The 22861-nt window shown below is 39.5% G+C and overlaps 1 protein-coding gene across 1 annotated transcript in view; it reads left to right on the top strand.

The window, feature by feature from the left end:
* CPD (carboxypeptidase D) overlaps positions 1-22861 on the top strand; it is a 266314-nt gene that overhangs the window by 217600 nt on the left and 25853 nt on the right. Inside the window, exons 16-20 of the mRNA XM_053706136.1 lie at positions 12477-12572; positions 12659-12723; positions 12869-13000; positions 14954-15139; positions 15949-16048. Coding sequence (XP_053562111.1) covers positions 12477-12572; positions 12659-12723; positions 12869-13000; positions 14954-15139; positions 15949-16048 — 579 coding nt within the window. The remainder of the gene's footprint in view (positions 1-12476; positions 12573-12658; positions 12724-12868; positions 13001-14953; positions 15140-15948; positions 16049-22861) is intronic.

Here is a 22861-nt window from a genome sequence, read left to right as displayed (position 1 = left end):
GAGGTGGTGAAGTAAGTTTGTGCTAAGATTTCTACGTTGATATGCGCTTCTCAGCATTTTGAAGCCTGATTCCTCTCAGAGTACAGTGAATGTCAGAGGTATGTAAAGGGAGTATCACTTAATGAATACAATGGTTTTCCTCGCAGGAGATCTATTTCATAGGTTCTCTGTTATCGGTCGTAGAGATTCATCTCCTACCTCCCTTATTCAGATCAACGATATACTCTCATATTCCTTTACCTCTACTGATAACTGTTTCAGTACTGGTTTGGCAATCTGCTATATGTGGATGGGTGTCTTTCTGTAAGTATATTTTCATTTTCATAGTTTTCCAGACTATCAGTTTCATATTTTGGAAAAAAACATATTTAGGAAAATATTTTTCTAACCTGGGTATAATCTTTTTTTTTTCAATTGACTGCTTTTTCATTAAATTTCGTGGGCAAAATTAGGCATGCGAGGGCGCAAAAGGCCAGTTTATTGCGTCATTCTTGGCGCAAGATTTTTTTTGCCGCGAAGGTACGTCTGATGATGCAAATTCGGCATTTCCGGCGTCTTAGTTGACGCTGAGTTCCTTAGTTGTTAGCGCCAAAAAAAATTCAGTTTGTGTTGTGCGTCATACTTGGCGCCAAATAATTTCATTATTTAAAACCCCATTCCTATATGCCTCTTGTCTTTTTCTATGTCAGAGGGCTATGCTGTTTGCATTTTTTTCCCATTCCTGAAACTGCCATATAAGGGAATTGATAATTTTGCTTAATATGTTTTTTTTTCTCTTACATTTGCAAGATGTCTAAATCTGATCCTGACTCAGAAACCATTTTTGGGACTCTGCAGCCTGATAACAGTTCTACCAAAGCTAAGTGCATCTGTTGTAAATTTGTGGAGATTATATCTCCAGCTGTGGTATGTAATAGTTGTCATGATAAGCTTTTACATGCAGAGAATGTGTCCATCAGTAATAGTACAATGTCTGTTGTTCCTTCTACATCTAATGTACATGATATACCTGTGAATATAAAAGATTTTATTTCTGATGCGATTCAGAAGGCTTTGTCTACCATCCCGCCTTCTAATAAACGTAAAAGGCCTTTTAAAACTACTCATAAAGTTGATGAAATTTTAAATGACAGACAACATACTGAATTATCCTCCTCTAATTAGGATCTATCTGATTCAGAAGATACTTCCTCAGATACTGACACTGACAAATCTACTTATTTATTTAAAATGTAATATTCGTTCCTTGTTAAAAGAGGTGTTGATTACATTGGATATTGAGGAAACTAGTCCTCTTGATATTAAAACTAGTAAACGTTTAAATTCTGTTTATAAACCTCCTGTGGTTACTCCAGAGGATTTTCCAGTTCCTGATGCTATTTCTGATATGATTTCTCCTGTTAAGTGTAGTCAGTCCACGGGTCATCATTACTTATGGGATATTAACTCCTCCCCAACAGGAAGTGCAAGAGGATCACCCAAGCAGAGCTGCTATATAGCTCCTCCCCTCTACGTCACACCCAGTCATTCTCTTGCACCCAACTAATAGATAGGATGTGTGAGAGGACTGTGGTGATTATACTGACTCAGGAGGAGAGTCTCCTTCCAATAAACATTCTGGAATTGAGAGCGGTTCTCAATGCCCTTCTGGCTTGGCCTCAGTTAACAACTCGGAGGTTCATCAGGTTTCAGTCGGACAACATCACGACTGTAGCTTACATCAACCATCAAGGAGGGACAAGAAGCTCCCTAGCGATGATGGAAGTATCAAAGATAATTCGCTGGGCAGAGTCTCACTCTTGCCACCTGTCAGCGATCCACATTCCAGGAGTGGAGAACTGGGAAGCGGATTTCCTAAGTCGTCAGACTTTTCATCCGGGGGAGTGAGAACTTCATCCGGAGGTCTTTGCCCAAATACTTCGACGTTGGGACCAACCAGATATAGATCTCATGGCGTCTCGCCAGAACGCCAAGCTTCCTTGTTACGGGTCCAGGTCCAGGGACCCGGGAGCGGTCCTGGTAGATGCTTTGACAGCACCTTGGACTTTCGGGATGGCTTATGTGTTTCCACCCTTCCCGATGCTTCCTCGATTGATTGCCAGGATCAAACAGGAGAGAGCATCAGTGATTCTAATAGCGCCTGCGTGGCCACGCAGGACCTGGTATGCAGATCTAGTGGACATGTCATCCTGTCCACCTTGGTCTCTGCCTCTGAAACAGGACCTTCTGATTCAGGGTCCTTTCAAACATCAAAATCTAACTTCTCTGAAGCTGACTGCTTGGAGATTGAACGCTTGATCTTATCAAAGCGTGGATTTTCTGAGTCAGTAATTGATACCTTAATACAGGCTAGGAAACCTGTTACCAGAAAGATTTACCATAAAATATGGCGTAAATACTTACATTGGTGTGAATCCAAGAGTTACTCATGGAGTAAGGTTAGGATTCCTAGGATATTGTCTTTTCTACAAGAAGGTTTAGAAAAGGGTTTATCTGCTAGTTCCTTAAAGGGACAGATCTCAGCTCTGTCCATTCTTTTACACAAACGTCTGTCAGAGGTTCCAGACGTTCAGGCTTTTTGTCAGGCCTTGGCCAGGATTAAGCCTGTGTTTAAAACTGTTGCTCCACCATGGAGCTTAAACTTAGTTCTTAACGTTTTACAGGGTGTTCCGTTTGAACCCCTTCATTCCATTGATATCAAATTGTTATCTTGGAAAGTTCTGTTTTTAATGGCTATTTCCTCGGCTCAAAGAGTCTCTGAGCTATCGGCCTTACATTGTGATTCTCCTTATCTGATTTTTCATTCAGACAAGGTAGTTCTGCGTACTAAACCTGGGTTCTTACCTAAGGTAGTCACTAATAGGAATATCAATCAAGAGATTGTTGTCCCATCATTGTGTCCTAACCCTTCTTCAAAGAAGGAACGACTTCTACACAATCTGGATGTAGTCCGTGCCCTGAAATTTTATTTACAGGCAACTAAAGATTTTCGCCAAACTTCTTCCTTGTTTGTCGTTTATTCTGGACAGAGGAGAGGTCAAAAAGCTTCTGCTACCTCTCTCTCTTTCTGGCTTCGTAGCATAATACGTTTAGCCTATGAGACTGCTGGACAGCAGCCTCCTGAAAGAATTACAGCTCATTCTACTAGAGCTGTGGCTTCCACTTGGGCCTTTAAGAATGAGGCCTCTGTTGAACAGATTTGCAAGGCTGCAACTTGGTCTTCTCTTCATGCTTTTTCCAAATTTTACAAATTTGACACTTTTGCTTCTTCGGAGGCCGTTTTTGGGAGAAAGGTTCTTCAGGCAGTGGTTCCTTCCGTATAAAGATCCTGCCTGTCCCTCCCGTCATCCGTGTACTTTAGCTTTGGTATTGGTATCCCATAAGTAATGATGACCCGTGGACTGACTACACTTAACAGGAGAAAACATAATTTATGCTTACCTGATAAATTCCTTTCTCCTGTAGTGTAGTCAGTCCACGGCCCGCCCTGTTTTTTATGGCAGGTCTAAATTTTAAATTATACTCCAGTCACCACTGCACCCTTTAGTTTCTCCTTTCTCGTTTGGTTCTCGGTCGAATGACTGGGTGTGACGTAGAGGGGAGGAGCTATATAGCAGCTCTGCTTGGGTGATCCTCTTGCACTTCCTGTTGGGGAGGAGTTAATATCCCATAATTAATGATGACCCGTGGACTGACTACACTACAGGAGAAAGGAATTTATCAGGTAAGCATAAATTATGTTTTCCAAGGAATGGAATATGCCTTGTACTACTTTTATTCCTTCTTAAAGGTTTAAAAAATCGTATCCTTTGCCAGCAGTTAGATTGGAGTTTATTCCTATGAAAGATAGTACTTCTTGTAAAGACCCTTTAGATAGGAAACTTCAATCTTATCTAAGGAAAGCTTATTTATATTCTGGCTATCTTCTCAAGCCTGCCATTTCTATGGCTGATTTTGCAGCTGCTTCAACTTTTTGGTTGGAAAGTTTAGCGCAACATGAAATGGATCCTGATTTCTCTAGCATTGATTGCTTGCTTCAACATGCTAATCATTTTATCTGTGATGCCATTTTTTATATCGTCAAAATTGATGTTAAATCTATGTCTTTAGCTATTTTAGCTAGAAGAGCTTTGTGGCTCAAATATTGGAATGCTGACATGGTATCTAAGTCTAGATTACTATCTCTTTCTTTCCAAGGTAATAAGTTATTTGATTCTCAGTTGGATTCGATTATTTCAACCGTCACTGGGGGGAAGGGAGTTTTTTTTGCCTCAGGATAAAAGACCTATGGCTAAATCTAAAGCTTCTAACCGTTTTTGTTACTTTTGACAAAATAAGGAACAGAAACCTAATCCTTCCCCCAAAGAATCTGGTTCCAATTGGAAACCTTCAAGTTGGAGTAAATCCAAACCATTTAAGAAACCAAAGCCAAGCCAGCCCCCAAGTCTGCATGAAGGTGCGGCCCTCATTCCAGCTCAGCTGGTAGGGGGCAGATTTAGATTCTTCCAAAACATTTGGGCGGATTCTGTCCAAAATCAATGGATTCAGAGTATTGTCTCTCAAGGGTACCGAATAGAATTCAGAGTAAGACCTCCTGTGAGAAGATTTTCTCTCTCACGCATCCCAGCAAATCCAGTAAAGGCTCAGGCTTTTCTGAAGTGTGTTTCAGACCTGGAGCTTTCAGGGGTAATCATACCAGTTCTGTTTCAGGAACAGGGTCTGGGGTTTTATTCAAATCTATTCATTTTCCGAAAGAAAGACAATTCATTCAGGCCAGTTCTGGATCTGAAAATTTTGAACAGTTATGTAAGAGTGCCAACTTTCAAAATGGTGATTATAAGGACTATTCTGCCTTTTGTTCAGCAAGGGCATTATATTTCCACAATAGACTTGCAGGATGCATATCTTCATATTCCTATTCATCCAGACCACTATCCGTTTCTGAGATTCTCTTTTCTAGACAAGCATTACCAATTTGTCGCTCTTAAATATGGCCTAGCGACAGATCCAAGAATCTTTTTAAAGGTTCTCGGTGCCCTACTCTCTGTAATCAGAGAACGGGGTATTGTGGTGTTTCCTTATTTGGACGATATCTTGGTACTAGCTCAGTCTTTTCATTCTGCAGAATCTCACACAAATCAACTAGTGTTGTTTCTTAAAAGGCGTGGTTGGAGGATCAATTTACCAAAAAGTTCTTTGATTCCTCAGACAAGGGTCACCTTTTTAGGTTTCCAGATAGAGACATGGACACTGAATCTAACAGACAAGAGACTATTAAAATTGGTTTCAGCTTGTCGGCACCTTCAGTCTCAATCATTCCCTTCAGTATTTATGTGCATGGAAGTTTTAGGTCTCATGACTGCAGCATCCCCTTTGCTCATTTTCATATGAGACCTCTCCAGCTTTGTATGCTGATCCAATGGTGCAGGGATTATACAAAGATATCACAATTAATATCCTTAAATCCCAATGTTCGACTCTCTCTGACTTGGTGGTTAGATCACCATCGTATAGTTCAAGGGGCCTCTTTTGTTCGTCCAACCTAAACTGTGATCACAACAGATGCAAGTCTTTCAGGTTGGGGAGCTGTCTGGGATCTATGACAGCACAAGGGGTTTGAAAATCTCAAGAGGCGAGGTTACCAATCAATATTTTAAAACTCTGTACTATTTTCAGGGCTCTTCAGATTTGGCCTCTGTTGAAGAGAGAACCGCTCATTTGTTTTCAGACAGACAATATAACAACTGTGGAATATGTAAATCATCAGGGTGGGACTCACAGTCCCCAAGCTATGAATGAAGTATCTCGGATACTTGCTTGGGTGGAATCCAGCTCCTGTCTAATTTCTGAGGTTCATATCCCAGGTATAGACAATTGGGAAGCGGATTGTCTCAGCTGTCAGACTTTACATCCGGGGAAGTGGTCGCTCCATCCAGATGTGTTTTCTCATTGTTCAGATGTGGGGTCTTCCAGAAATAGATCTGATGGCTTCCCATCTAAACAAGAAACTACCTTTCCAGGGATCCTCAGGCGGAACCTGTGGATACGTTAACAGTTCCTTGGTGTTAACAACCTGCTTATATTTTCCCGCCTCTAGTTCTTCTTCCAAGAGTGATCTCCAAAATCATCATGGAACAATTGTTGGTGTTGCTGGTAGCTCCAGCATGGCCTCACTGGTTTTGGTATGCGGATCTTGTTCGGATGTCCAGTTGCCAACCTTGGCCACTTCTATTAAGGCCAGACCTTCAGTCTCAATGTACGTTTTTCCATCAGGATCTCAAATCATTAAATTTGAAGGTATGGAAATTGAAAGCCTAGTGCTTAGCTTAGAGGTTTCTCTGACTCAGTGATTAATACTATGTTACAGACTCGTAAATCTGTTTCTAGGAAGATTTATTATCGAGTTTGGAAGACTTATATTTCATGGTGTTCTCATAAATTCTCCTGGCATTCTTTTAGAATTCCTAGAATTTTACAATTTCTTTAGGATGGTTTGGATAAGGGTTTGTCTGCAAGTTCCTTGAAGGGACAAATCTCTGCTCTTTCTGTTTTATTTCACAGAAAGATTGCTAAGCTTCCTGATATTTACAGTTTTGTACAGGCTTTGGTCCGTATCAAGCCAGTCATTAAATCAATCTCTCCTCCTATGCATTCTTTGGACATTAAACTACTTTCTTGTGTTGTTCCTTTTGGCCATCTTTTCTGCTAGAAGAGTCTCCGAATTATCTGCTCTTTCTTGTGAATCTCCTTATCTGATTTTCCATCAGGATAAGGCAGTTTTGCAGACTTCATTTAAATTACTACCCAAGGTTGTGAATTCTAACAACATTAATAGAGAAATTGTTGTCCCTTCTTTGTGTCCTAATCCTAAGAATTCTTTGTAGAGATCCTTACATTCTTTAGATGTGGTAAGAGCTTTGAAATATTATGTTGAAGCTACTAAAGATTTCAGGAAGACTTCTAGTCTATTTGTTATCTTTTCTGGTTCTAGGAAAGGTCAGAAGGCTTCTGCCATTTCCTTGGCATCTTGGTTAAAGCTTTTGATTCATCAGGCTTATTTGGAGTTGGGTCGGGCCCCACCTCAGAGAATTACAGCTCATTCTACTAGATCAGTCTCCACTTCGTGGGCTTTTAAGAATGAAGCTTCAGTTGATCAGATTTGCAAAGCAGCAACTTGGTCTTCTTTGCATACATTTACTAAATTCTACCGTTTTGCTGTATTTGCTTCTTCGGAAGCAGTTTTTGGTAGAAAAGTTTTTCAGGCATCTGTTTCAGTTTGATTTCTCTGCTTATGTTTAAGTTTTTTCTTTTCATTATGAGAATAAACTTATATTTTGGGTTGTGGATTAATTTTTTTAAGCGGAAAATGGCTGATATTATTTTATCCCTCCCTCTCTAGTGACTCTTCTGTGGAGCTCCACATCTTGGGTATTACTATCCCATATGTCACTAGCTCATGGACTCTTGCCAATTGCATAAAAGAAAACATAATTTATGTAAGAACTTACCTGATAAATTCATCTTTCAAATTGGCAAGAGTCCATGAGACCCAACCTTTTTTTGGTGGTTATGCTTTTTTGGATAAAGCACAGTTATTTCCAAATTCCTTTGTTGATGCTTTTTACTCCTTTCTTTATCACCTCACTACTTGGCTATTGGTTAAACTGAATTGTGGGTGTGGTGAGGGGTGTATTTATAGGCATTTTGAGGTTTGGAAAACTTTGCCCCTCCTGGTAGTATTGTATATCCCATACGTCACTAGCTCATAGACTCTTGCCAATATGAAAGAAATGAATTTATCAGGTAAGTTCTTACATAAATTATGTTTTTTTTTTTTTTGCTCTTGTCTACAAGTACAATATGCACTGCTATTTAGTATTAAAGGGGCAGTAAACGTACAAACTAATGTTATATAATTCTGCACTATGTGCAGAATTATTTACCATTAGCTTACCGGCAGATGTATACATTAAAGTATTTCAGAACAATTTTATGTAATAGTTAATTTTACCAGTACGCCGCTCCTTGCTCTACTGGGCGGGTCTGATTTTTACACAGCACATCGCGGCTACACTGTCTAGTCAGTGTGCCCGGTCGCGCCATTTAAATGAATGTTGCTTGCTCCCGCTCTGGTCTAGTTGCTGGAGCGAGCTACATTCATTTTAATGGCGCGACCGGGCACACTGTGACTAGACAGTGTTGCCGCGATGCGCTGTGTAAAAACCAGACCCGCTCAGTAGAGCAAGTAGCAGCGTTCTGGTAAAATGAACTTTTACATAAAAAATTTCTGCAATACTTTAATGTATACATCTGCCGGTAAGCTAATGTTATATCATTCTGCATTATGTGCAGAATTTTATAACATTAGTATGTAAGTTTACTGCCCCTTTAACAAGTGTGTACCTAAAAGGTGTTTCTTCTCTTCTTTTTGGTATGCTAATTTTATACCAGTATTCAGTGTAACTTGTCACTGTTATTTGAACACTGTTTGCTCAGTCATGGACTCTAGTAAATCAATCTCCTCTGACTCCTTAACAGATCCTTTAGAAGGAAGACATACTGTTCATTCTTTTTATTCCAATGGTGTGTGTAGTTTGTCAGTCTGTGCCAGTTTGCCAGCCTACTCAATTATGAAATGGTTGTGTTTCACACTTCATACATTCCAATCAGCTTAGAAACATTTTTACTACTAAGTAGTCCTGGATATGTATCTCGGGGAGCTTCTATGGACTTCTGAATAAAAGAGTAATCTGTGTTCCACTTTATAGAAATTGTGGTGATAATTCCTCGTCTAAGTAAGCGTAAATGCAAGTTTTGTGATACTGTTTCAAATGAGCAACCAGGTTTGCATGTTTCTCAGCCACATGTTGAAATTCTTCAGAAAATCTATGTCTGACCGTTTTGAGTCTTCATCGGAAGGTGAAATATCTCTAGAGGATCCAGATACAGCCTCTGAATTGGATACGGATTCCTTTTTCAGATGCAAAGGAAAACATATACGTTTGTTTTACTGCATGAAGTGCTTAGGACTTTAGGTTTTTTAGAAAATAAACCTTCTGATGATAAGCCTTCTCCTAAAACACAAGAAGTTTTCCAGGTTCCTAATTTAGTAGCTTAAAGTGATGGTAAATTCGCCCCAAACTGCTCCACATATTTGGAAAGGTCTTCTCCTAACTAGCACACAGATATGCGTATTTATTACAAAAGTCATCATTACACTAAATATTGTTAGTTTTATTCCTGCTACATTACCTCAATGAATGCAGCCTCTCTCTAAGATTTTTGATTATGCTTATTTGAGTGGCAGCTATTCTAGCCAATCAGAGCCTCACCATGCGCCCCATGTAAATGTATAGCCGCACGCTCCTGTGCTTGGAACTCTGTCATCAACTTGAAATGTACATGCGCTACTCCTTACGCTATTTGTGCAACAGAAAAAGTGAATTTGCTTTACCGGTTGCGATTCACTTGGATCCATCTACAAGGATATCAGCATGTGTAGTATCCGTGCTCCACTAATATTTTTTTCCCAACCTTTTTTCTCTCCCGTACCCCTTGATTAGGCTTTTCATTTATGAGTACCCCCTCTCTTCATTACCCCCACCCATCCCTCAAAAAAGTTGATGTTTTTTAATTTAAACTATTTATTATCAAGCTATTGTCAGGTATAAATAAACTATTATCGGGTATTAATAAACTATTTATTATCAGGGTATTGTCAGGTATTCATAAACTAATTATTATCAGGATAAACCCAGATAATAAATAGTTTATTAATACCTGACAATATCCTGATAATAGTTGATTAATAACTGACAATACGCTGATAATAATTTAAGGTAAGCTATACCTGAATGGCATACGACTGTACATGTATCAACAGGATTAAAGCTCAGATCTCATTCTGTGTGGCTGGTGCCTCTGGCAGCTGCCTGGTTGCCCCTAAGCACGGCCCTGGGGGAGAGTCAAGTGTAATGATCAAAAAAATAAATATTTAAATTTGTGAGATTAGATCGATATTGACCACCCAGCCACTATGGACGTTTTTAGTTGGAAGTGAAGCAATCTGAATCAAGCAAGCACTAGCAGCAGTACTTTACTTACTGGCACTGACTATAACTTATTTGGGGATGCAGACCCGCCTCGCCGGTGTGAGTCGCAATCTCCACAGCTCTACAACGCGTGTACACGCAGCTATGCTGCTTTTAACTGCGCACTAGCAGTCCAAATTTTGTGCACTGGGGTGGGTGGAGCAGGAGCCTTAGCTGTCTGGTGACACAGGGTGATAATTAATATGTGGACCGGAGTCATCCATTCCCAGTCCACATATTTCAGGTGCAGCCCAGGACTTCACTTGTCAATTTCCAGCTGAGCGCTCCTTCCACAGTTCCATGATGGTTATTCGTTGATGACCCATTGATAGTGGCCCCCCAACGCTTCCCCCGCATCTTCTGCCATTACCAATAATATTTTCGCGTACCTCCAACTGGTCCACCGCGTACCCGTACCACAGGTTGGGAACCGCTGAACTAAAGGATTATGACAGCAGATGTACTTCTTCTGTTGCGCAAATAGCGTAAGGAGTAGCACATGCGCATTTCAAGTTGATGACAGAGTTCCATGCACGGGAGCGTGCTGCTATATATTGACATGAGGCGCATGGTGAGGCTCTGATTGGCTAAAATAGCTGCCACTCATATAAGCATAATCAAAAATCGTAGAGAGAGTTTTATTCCTGCTACATTACCTCATTGAATGCAGCCTAACATGATTTAGTGTACTGATGCCTTTTGTAATAAATAAGCATATTGATATGCTAGTTAGAAGACCTTTCCAAATATGTGGAGCAGTAGGGCGAATTTACCATCACAGGAATGAAAAACCTGGTAGTCCTTTTGCTCCATCATCCAGATTTTAAGAAAATGTATTCTTTCTAGAACAGAGTTTAGAATGATGTGAGTCTATCCCTAGGGTAGATGGTGCTATTTCTACTCTAGATAAGCGTGCCACCATCAATTTTAGATGACAAACTTAGAAAGAAAATGGTTTTTTTTGTCTGCTGTATGTGTGTGGTGTCCTCTTTGGTTTTTTTACAGTCACAATTTGTGTAAAAACTTTTGTATAAAAACTTTTTTCAAGGGACACTAAAAGACCAATATATTATTTTTGTTGCTTGTATATTCCCTATGATGCATGCTCCTTTAGTTCATACCTCCTGGAGTAGGTAGAGGAACTGAGAAAAAAAAATCACAAAGAAAGTCCTGGAACTTGGGTATACACTAAGTGTAGCAAATTTCTTTTACAATACATGTAAAGAACTTCTAAAATGCAAACTCACAAAAGTGGCCTCACTTATAGCTGAGGTCAACTATTTATGTGATGTATGTATTCTGTGAATATGTACTGTTCCTCCTTATGTCTCTCACAGAGTCACTGTGTCGTCACCTATATTCTTTCAGATTCCACTTATCCGCTCCATATTAGCATCTGCAAACAGCCAGTTGGCGTAAATACAGTAGATTTGCATAATTAACAAGTGCATGATAAAAATACAATGTAATAGCACTTAGTCTGAACTTAAATGTAGTAGTAGATTTTCAAGTTTGAAAGTTTTATGTCTATTTCCACTCCTCCTGTATAATGTGACAGCCATCAGTCCATCAGAAATGCATATACGTATATTCTGTTAATTCTTGCACATGCTCAGTAGGAGCTGGTGACTCATAAAGTGGAAATATTAAGACTGCACATTTTCTTACTAAAAGTCAATTGGAAAGTTGTTTAAAATTGCATGCACTAAGTGAATCATGAAAGTTTAATGTTGACTTGAGTGTCCCTTTAATTTTTTTAAGACTGGTTGGTTTCTGGCTTGAACACAATGGCCAGTTAAACGTGTAAATCTTATTTCTTTGGAACTAATTTTCCTAAAGCTGGACAGCATTATGATAATGGTAACTTAAATGGACATTACATTTCAAATGGGAATTCCCCTTAAAATTACTTTATTTCCTGTAATTTCTCTCTGAAAATAGTGGGGGTTTTTTTGCTTCCCTCGGAGGGACTGTACTGAACCTTGCAAGATCCATAACCTTTACCCTTTAAATGTACATTAAACTGCTGAGTACAACTACAGTAGCAGGTTATTACCCATCATGCTATTGTTTTTCCTCCTGTGCCTGCACCTGTCTTCAAGTCAGTTCTCTTGTTTTAACCCTCTACAAGTGCTGGTTAGCAAAGTTTAGCATCTTGACAATGGGTGCCACCATCTAGGGGTCATTCTCACACTCTGTCGCAGTAGCACTACACATTCACAGATCATTTATATTGTTGCTTTACAACTAGTTTGTTCCTTTGATTCCCATAGAATAACATTAGCTTACATGACTCAAAATCACTTGACAGCACTTATTACCTCAGATTTTATGTGGTTCTACATGGGAGATGTGTGTAATTTCATATCTTATTTTCCTAAACAGTTGAGAACAAAGACACGTTGAAACATTTGGCCTCTGTTTATGCGAATAACCATCCAACAATACATATGGGACACCCAGGATGCCCCAACAAGTCAGGTTAGTACAGATGCAATATGATTTTCTGTTCTGGGGGCTGCCTAGTGCAGTGTATTTGTGTGTTGATACAATGTTGTTTTTTTTAGATGAGAATATTCCTGGAGGGGTAATCTGTGGAGCTGAGTGGAGAGGTCATTCAGGCAGTATGAAGGTAGTAATCTGTAACATTAATGCACTCTGCATTGTTCTTCAGTGAATTTCCTTGTCTCGCACACTTATAAAATAAGGAGTATACAATTTAAACATTGTAAGAAATTATTTTTTAGCCCTTAATATTTAAATGTTTGTTGTTTTAGGATTTCAGTGTGACATACGGCCATTGTCCAGAAATCACTGTCTACACAAGTTGCTGTTTGTTCCCCAGTGCCACACAGCTGCCTCTGCTCTGGGCTGAGAATAAAAAGGCACTACTCAGTATGCTTGTGGAGGTAAGTGGCATAGATAAAATGTGTGTCTCTCATGGTACAGATTGTCAAGTAGTTAATACTGTAGAATTAGAAAAGCAATAATGTTCCAAATATACTTTACGGTACAAAAGGTTTAGGCTGGTGGGAAAAATGCTGTTAAGTAAGAATGCTTTCATAAAATAGAAATGTTAGGTTTATTTTTTATCAATTAACAAAATGCAAAGTGAGTGAACAAAAGAAAAATCGAAATCAAATCCATAATTGGTGTGATCACCCTTTTACTTCAAAACAGCATCAGATCTTCTAGGTACACTTGCCCACAGTTTTTTTTTTTTAGTGACTCGGCAGGTAGGTTTTTTTTCTCTCCAAACATCTTGAAGAACTAACCACAGTTCTTCTATGGATTTAGGCAGCCTCAGTTGCTTCTGTCTCTGTATGTAATCCCAGACAGACTCGATGATGTTTAGATCAGGGCTCAATGGGGGGCCATACTATGACTTCCAGGACTTCTTTACTCTGAAGATAGTTCTAAATGACATTGTTTGGGGTTGTTGTCATGCTGCATAATTCATTTGGAGCCAATCAGATGCCTTCCTGATGGTATTACAGGATGGATCAATATCTGCCTGTACTTTTCAGCATAGAGGAAACCATTAAAGGGACGGTCTTCTCAGAATTAAAGTTTTCTGATTTAAATAGGGCATGCAATTTTGAAAAACTTTCCAATTTACTTTTATAATCACATTTGCTTTGTTCTCTTGGTATTCTTTGTTTAAAGCTAAATCCAAGGTAGTCTCATATGCTAATTTCTAAGCCCTTGAAGCCGCCTCTTATCTCAGTGAGTTCTGACAGTTTACCACAGCTAGATGTTACTAGTTCATGTGTGCCATATTAGATAAACATTGTGCTCACTCCCAAAGAGTTATTTATGAGTCTGCACGTATTGGCTAAAATGCAAGTCTGTCAAAAGAACTGAAATATGAGGGCAGTCTGCAGAGGCTCAGATACAATGTAATCACAGAGGTAAAAAGTGTATTAATATAATAGTGTTGGTTATGCAAAACTGGGATATAATCTATCTTTTTAAACAATAACTATTCTGGAGTAGACTGTCCCTTTAAATTCTCATACTTTCAGCAACACATGCTGAATCGAAAAACCCATTTTACCATATCTTAAACAGCAAATGTACTTTGTACAATGGTTTACAAAGTTACACTGAGTTGGACTTTTCTTCCATCAGTTTTCATTACTTCTAATGTGTACATCTATTCTTAGGATGAGAACCAATTGTGCAGATTCTGAAAGCTGTGGTCTTCCCATTGCAAGTTTGGTTTCTGATCATACTCTGTCAGGACTTGACACGTTACAGGAGCCAGGAATCCACAGCCGTGCATTATTCTACAAACTTTATTCATGTAAAGTCCTCCCTGGGCTCATACAAAATATGTGGCTGACTCCTGAATATTCTGGCTTGTACTAAACTTAAATATAAACTCCTGCAGAATCAAGAAACGTCCCTTGAGACACCTTAATTACAATAGAAAAGCATATGCCAAACTTCTGGAATCCTTATAGGACATAATCTTTTTCTAGTCCTACATCTGACATTATCAAGGGGTTAAATAGAAAATGTGTCTGTAACTGGAGCAGCCAGCAACGTAAATGGAAACTATACTTGTAACAGAATGCCAGACGGAGAGAGGGGTTTTAAAGGCTCACATCAATAAGTCATAGATACTGAATAGATGTAGAAGCGCTGCATTTTGCCCTTTCAGAACAGAACATCTACTGTGCTTGAGCAGGTATTGCAGCTTTGTAAGCTTTATGAAGTATTAGTTGGCAAGTGTTTACTTTCATGATTCCGTTTTATGGCTCTGCATATAGCGTACATTTTAGAATTTTAATAGTAATGGCAAATCTAACCGGTTAGATAAAAAAAGATGTCCACTTACTGATTATTTGTTGTTGCAGGTGCATAAGGGCGTACATGGAGTCGTGAAGGATGAAAGTGGGAATCCTGTTCCTAAAGCTACCGTTATAGTAAATGATGGAGTAAAGGTGTACACCAAAGAGGGAGGGTATTTTCATGTTCTGCTGGTACCTGGATTCCATAATATTAATGTAATTGCAGAGGGTTATCAGACGCAGCATGCACAGGTGAGAATAACCGTTAGATAAACGGCTATATACGTAGGAAGTGAGCAGGTATGGTGTCTCTTTAGTTAGAATAGCATATGGTTTGCATTAGCGCTGCGGAATCTGTTGGCGCTCTACAAATAACCGATAATAATAATAGGTAGTACAAAACCCTTCATTTATAGAGACATAGAAGTCAAACATAACTTAGGTAATTCAGACAGACCATGCAATTTTAAACAACTTTCCAATTTAATTCTATTAAATTTTCTTTGTTCCCTTAGTGTCCTTTATTAAAGAGGTAGGCTCAGGAGCATGCATATGTCCTGAGCACTATATGGCAGCAGTATTTGTAACAACGTTTTTTTATCACTGTTCTGCATTGTTGAGTTCTTTAGGGCAGCAGTATTTGCAGCAATGTATGACATTGTTGCAAATATTTTTGAAAACAATGCTGCCATATAGTGATCAAGACAAATGGATACAAAGATAACAGAGGTAAATCGGTAAGTTGATTCACTTTGCCTGTATCTTACACAATACTGAAAATATCAGCCACAAGCTAGCTCCCCAGAGCATTTTATATGGGCCCCAGATCTAAAAATAGTGTAATGTTTGTGTTACAACAAATGCCCCCCTCTTCTCAATCATCGCTAGTCTGTGAGGATGCAATTTATCGTACAGAGTCTGTATGTATGTGGGTTTCTTTTTTTATTTCTTGCTAAATTATTGGTCATTTAAACTATGTATATTGTTTTTCTTAATGTGATTGACTTTTTAATATGGTTCATGCACATAACCTAATCATCATATGATTTATTATATTTCAGGTTCTTGTTAGACATGATGCCGCCAGCCCTATAGAAATTATCTTCAATATGGATAACCGCATCTTTGGACTGCCAAGGGAACTGGTTGTTACTGTTGCAGGTATGGCCATTAACCAATCAAATCTATAAAATGTATCTACTCCTATACAAAGAATTAAAAACAACAATGTTTACCCACTGTAAAACTGTTTTGTTTACCCTGTACACCATGCTAATTCTGTGCCAAAAAAGGTTTAAGCTGCTTCTGCCTAAATCCAATAAATTCTGCATAACCAGCTAGAGTTTCTCTTTAGTAAGGTTGTTTTAAAACTATATAAATTAGTTTGTATATAGCTTATAGCTGTAACCTGTGCGAAAAAAGTACATAATGTTTATAATATAGAGGGACCTTCTATGTTTGATAATATTGATATAGCTTCAAGGAGAATTGAAAAGTAACTGAGATTTGAGCCAGAATAATGAGTATTTGCTATATATTTGTTTTCTCTTAAAAGTTCAGACTAAAATATTTGTTTAAGTATCCAAACCGAGGATAGTGGCGCAGAGAGCCTCCATATGACCTCACTTGTTGGAGACTCTGTTCTAGTTTCCTTGTTTTAAATACTTATAACTGACATTGGATTATGGATATTGCTGCGAACTACTGAATGCAAAGTCCAGAAGATAAGGGACATGTATGAACTATGCAGTTCTACTCATCAGTCATTTGTTAAATGCCATTTTTGTGATAATTTGTTCTTGTCATTTATTATATTTGTCTTGTCTAATTCCTCTTCTTCGAATAATGGAGAAATTCAAGCTAGACAAGCGAGAGTACATTATCCTGGCTTGGCCTTGCTAAGTAGCGTTCTGGTCCTTCTGCCAGGGCATAATCATAGATAGCTTCCCAGACATCCAGTCTCCTTTTGCAGTCTATTCAAATACCAACTTTAAAGGGTTGGTTATAGCATTGTTTATTGTGAAGAGCAAAGTTCTTTTTATATTATTAAAGGAAAATAAACAAATTACATCAAACACTTATTTAATTTGACCATTTAGGATAAATAAAATGAAGGGAATTGTATTCCTGTATATTTATTTTCTTCTCCTCAAGATGGTGTAGATATGGGTTTAGCCATCAGCCCTCTAAAACTTTAAAAACTTGTGTGCCATATTAAAGGAACCCACTTATTACAAATACATATTTTCCTATGGATAAATTACTTATGTGGTTTTTTTTTGGGGGGGGGGGGTGTCAGTTTGTTTTCAAAAAGTCCCTTTTTGTATTTTTCATTGAGGTAATGAAATTGCCACCATTTAGCTGCATAGTTCGCCTAGTCACACTCAAAATTGCCTGAGCACTAAACACTTTTGATAGTAATATAAAATGATAAATCGTACAAATAATGAAAGTATATTGCAGGTTTTTTTTTTTAGTTTTTTAGTTTTTTTTAATTTATTTATTTTTGAACATTGTTATATTCTACACAGCCATTGGCTGCACACTCTATTGACCTATTTTTATAACTGTCCCTAATTGATCACAGCAGAGAAGGTAACCTAAGTTACAACATGGCAGCTCCCATTGTTTTATAGACACTAAAACTTTACACTTATTTTCTTCTTAAACGGGAAGAGTCCACAGCTGCATTCATTACTTTTCTCCAACATTGGTGTGTCCGGTCCACGGCGTCATCCTTACTTGTGGGATATTCTCTTCCCCAACAGGAAATGGCAAAGAGTCCCAGCAAAGCTGGTCACATGATCCCTCCTAGGCTCCGCCCACCCCAGTCATTCTCTTTGCCGTTGCACAGGCAACATCTCCACGGAGATGGTTAAGAGTTTTTTGGTGTTTAAATGTAGTTTTTATTCTTCTATCAAGTGTTTGTTATTTTAAAATAGTGCTGGTATGTACTATTTACTCTGAAACAGAAAAGGATGAAGATTTCTGTTAGTAAGAGGAAGATGATTTTAGCAGACAGTAACTAAAATCGGTTGCTGTTTCCACATAGGACTGTTGAGATGAAGTAACTTCAGTTGGGGGAAACAGTTAGCAGACTTTTCTGCTTAAGGTATGACTAGCCATATTTCTAACAAGACTGTGTAATGCTGGAAGGCTGTCATTTCCCCTCATGGGGACCGGTAAGCCATTTTCTTAGTCAAAAACAAACAGAATAAAGGGCTTATTATGGGCTAAAAAACTGGTAGACATTTTTATGGGCTAAATCGATTGCTCTATTTGTGCATATTATTCAAATTTAGGCTAACAATTGACATTTATAATCTTGGGAACGTTTATAAAACGGCAGGCACTGTATTGGACACCTTTTTCAGTCAGGGGGCCTTTCTAGTCATAGACTGAGCCTCATTTTCGCGCCATTAATGCGCAGTTGTTTTTTGAGAACAGGGCATGCAGATGCATGTGTGTGGATCTATGAATCTCTGAAAAAGCTTTTAGAAGGCGTCATTTGGTATCGTATTCCCCTCAGGGCTTGGTTGGGTCTTAGCAAAGACTGTATCTGGGACTGTATAGGGGTTAAATTGAAAAACGGCTCCTGTTCCGTTATTTTAAGGGTTAAAGCTCTGAAATTTGGTGTGCAATACTTTTAAGGCTTTAAGACACTGTGGTGAAAATTTGGTAATTTTTGAACAATTCCTTCATACTTTTTCACATATTCAGTAATAAAGTGTTTTCTGTTTGAAATTTAAAGTGACAGTAACGGTTTTATTTTAAAACGTTTTTTGTGCATTGTTGACAAGTTTAAGCCTGTTTAACATGTCTATACCTTCAGATAAGCTATGTTCTATATGTATGAAAGCCAATGTGTCTCCCCATTTAAATTTATGTGATAATTGTGCCATAGCGTCCAAACAAAGTAAGGAAAGTACTGCCACAAATAATGATATTGCCCAAGATGATTCCTCAAATGAGGGGAGTAAACATGATACTACATCATCTCCTACTGTGTCTACACCAGTTTTGCCCATGCAGGAGGCCCCTAGTACATCTAGTGCGCCAATACTTATTACCATGCAACAATTAACGGCTGTAATGGATAACTCCATAGCAAATCTTTTATCCAAAATGCCTACTTCTCAGAGAAAGCGCGATTGCTCTGTTTTAAACACTGAAGAGCAAGAGGACGCTGATGATAATTGTTCTGTCATACCCTCACACCAATCTGAAGGGGCCATGAGGGAGGTTTTGTCTGAGGGAGAAATTTCAGATTCAGGAAAAATTTCTCATCAGGCTGAACCTGATGTTGTGACATTTAAATTTAAATTAGAACATCTCCGCGCACTGCTTAAGGAGGTGTTATCTACTCTGGATGATTGTGACAATTTGGTCATTCCAGAGAAATTATGCAAGATGGACAGGTTCCTAGAGGTTCCGGTGCCCCCCGACGCTTTTCCTATACCCAAGCGGGTGGCGGACATAGTAAATAAAGAGTGGGAAAAGCCCGGCATACCTTTTGTTCCTCCCCCTATATTTAAGAAATTATTTCCTATGGTCGACCCCAGAAAGGACTTATGGCAGACAGTCCCCAAGGTCAAGGGGGCAGTTTCTACTCTAAACAAACGCACTACTATTCCTATCGAAGATAGTTGTGCTTTCAAAGATCCTATGGATAAAAAATTGGAAGGTTTGCTTAAAAAGATTTTTGTACAGCAAGGCTACCTTCTACAACCAATTTCATGCATTGTTCCTGTCACTACGGCAGCGTGGTTCTGGTTCGAGGAACTAGAAAAGTCGCTCAGTAGAGAAACTCCATATGAGGAGGTTATGGACAGAGTTCACACACTTAAATTGGCTAACTCTTTTATTTTAGATGCCGCTTTGCAATTAGCAAAATTAGCGGCGAAAAATTCAGGGTTTGCTATTGTGGCGCGCAGAGCGCTTTGGCTAAAGTCTTGGTCAGCGGATGTGTCATCCAAGACAAAATTACTTAACATTCCTTTCAAAGGTAAAACTTTATTTGGACCTGATTTGAAAGAGATTATTTCAGACATCACTGGGGGAAAGGGCCACGCCCTTCCACAGGATAGGTCTTTTAAGGCTAAAAATAAGCCTAATTTTCGTCCCTTTCGCAGAAATGGACCAGCCTCTAATTCTGCATCCTCTAAGCAAGAGGGTAATGCCTCACAACCCGAACCAGCCTGGAAACCAATGCAAGGCTGGAACAAAGGTAAGCAGGCCAAGAAGCCTGCCACTGCTAACAAGACAGCATGAAGGAGTAGCCCCCGATCCGGGACCGGATCTGGTGGGGGGCAGACTCTCTCTCTTTGCTCAGGTTTGGGCAAGAGATGTTCAGGATCCTTGGGCGCTAGAAATAGTTTCTCAAGGTTATCTCCTGGAATTCAAGGAACTACCCCCAAGGGGAAGGTTCCACAAGTCTCACTTATCCTCAAACCAAATAAAGAGACAGGCATTCTTACATTGTGTAGAAGACCTGTTAAAGATGGGAGTGATACACCCAGTTCCAATAAAGGAACAAGGAATGGGATTTTATTCCAATCTGTTCGTAGTTCCCAAAAAAGAGGGAACGTTCAGACCAATTTTGGATTTGAAGATCCTAAACAAATTTCTCAGGGTACCATCGTTCAAAATGGAAACTATTCGAACGATTCTACCCACCATCCAGGAAAGTCAATTTATGACTACCGTGGATCTAAAGGATGCGTACCTACATATCCCTATCCACAAGGAACATCATCAGTTCCTAAGGTTCGCTTTTCTGGACAAACATTACCAGTTTGTGGCTCTTCCATTCGGATTAGCCACTGCTCCAAGGATTTTCACAAAGGTGCTAGGGTCCCTTCTAGCGGTTCTAAGACCAAGGGGCATTGCAGTAGTACCTTACTTGGACGACATTCTAATACAAGCGTCGTCCCTGTCAAAGGCAAAGGCTCATACGGACATCGTTCTAGCCTTTCTCACATCTCACGGATGGAAGGTGAACAAAGAAAAGAGTTCTCTGTCCCCGTCAACAAGAGTTCCCTTCTTGGGAACAATAATAGATTCCTTAGAAATGAGGATTTTTCTGACAGAGGTCAGAAAATCAAAACTTCTAAGCTCTTGTCAAGTGCTTCATTCTGTTCCTCGTCCTTCCATAGCGCAGTGCATGGAAGTAATAGGATTGATGGTTGCAACAATGGACATAGTTCCTTTTGCACGAATTCATCTAAGACCATTACAACTGTGCATGCTCAAACAGTGGAATGGGGATTATACAGACTTGTCTCCAATGATTCAAGTAGATCAAAAGACCAGAGATTCACTCCGTTGGTGGCTGACCCTGGACCATCTGTCCCAGGGAATGAGCTTCCGCAGGCCAGAGTGGGTCATTGTCACGAACGACGCCAGTCTAGTGGGTTGGGGTGCGGTCTGGGAATCCCTGAAAGCTCAGGGTCTATGGTCTCTGGAAGAGTCTCTTCTCCCGATAAACATTCTGGAACTGAGAGCGATATTCAATGCTCTCAGAGCTTGGCCTCAACTAGCAAAGGCCAAATTCATAAGGTTCCAATCAGACAACATGACGACTGTTGCTTATATCAATCATCAAGGGGGAACAAAGAGTTCCCTGGCGATGAAAGAAGTGACCAAAATAATTCAATGGGTGGAGGATCACTCCTGCCACTTGTCTGCGATCCACATCCCAGGAGTGGAAAATTGGGAAGCGGATTTTCTGAGTCGTCAGACATTTCATCCGGGGGAGTGGGAACTCCATCCGGAAATCTTTGCCCAAATAACTCAATTATGGGGCATTCCAGACATGGATCTGATGGCGTCTCGTCAGAACTTCAAGGTTCCTTGCTACGGGTCCAGATCCAGGGATCCCAAGGCGACTCTAGTAGATGCACTAGTAGCACCTTGGACTTTCAACCTAGCTTACGTATTCCCACCGTTTCCTCTCATTCCCAGGCTGGTAGCCAGGATCAATCAGGAGAGGGCCTCGGTGATCTTGATAGCTCCTGCGTGGCCACGCAGGACTTGGTATGCAGACCTGGTGAATATGTCATCGGCTCCACCATGGAAGCTACCTTTGAGACAGGACCTTCTTGTTCAAGGTCCATTCGAACACCCAAATCTGGTCTCCCTCCAACTGACGGCTTGGAGATTGAACGCTTGATTCTATCAAAGCGTGGGTTTTCAGATTCGGTGATAGATACTCTGGTTCAGGCCAGAAAACCTGTAACTAGAAAAATTTACCATAAAATATGGAAAAAATATAACTGTTGGTGTGAATCCAAAGGATTCCCATGGAATAAGATAAAAATTCCTAAGATTCTCTCCTTTCTTCAAGAAGGTTTGGAGAAAGGATTATCTGCAAGTTCCCTAAGGGGACAGATCTCTGCTTTATCTGTCTTACTACACAAAAGACTGGCAGCTGTGCCAGATGTTCAAGCATTTGTTCAGGCTCTGGTTAGGATCAAGCCTGTTTACAGACCTTTGACTCCTCCCTGGAGTCTAAATCTAGTTCTTTCAGTTCTTCAAGGGGTTCCGTTTGAACCCTTACATTCCATAGATATTAAGTTACTATCTTGGAAAGTTTTGTTTTTGGTTGCAATTTCTTCTGCTAGAAGAGTTTCAGAGTTATCTGCTCTGCAGTGTTCTCCTCCTTATCTGGTGTTCCATGCAGATAAGGTGGTTTTGCGTACTAAGCCTGGTTTTCTTCCTAAAGTTGTTTCTAACAAAAATATTAACCAGGAGATAGTTGTACCTTCTTTGTGTCCGAATCCAGTTTCAAAGAAGGAACGTTTGTTACACAATTTGGACGTTGTCCGTGCTCTAAAGTTCTATTTAGAGGCTACTAAAGATTTCAGACAAACATCTTCCTTGTTTGTTGTTTATTCTGGTAAAAGGAGAGGTCAAAAAGCGACTTCTACCTCTCTTTCCTTTTGGCTTAAAAGCATCATCCGATTGGCTTATGAG

Source organism: Bombina bombina, chromosome 3 (genome assembly GCF_027579735.1).
Source record: "Bombina bombina isolate aBomBom1 chromosome 3, aBomBom1.pri, whole genome shotgun sequence".
Classification (NCBI taxonomy): domain Eukaryota; kingdom Metazoa; phylum Chordata; class Amphibia; order Anura; family Bombinatoridae; genus Bombina; species Bombina bombina.
This window is presented reverse-complemented; position numbering and strand designations above follow the sequence as displayed.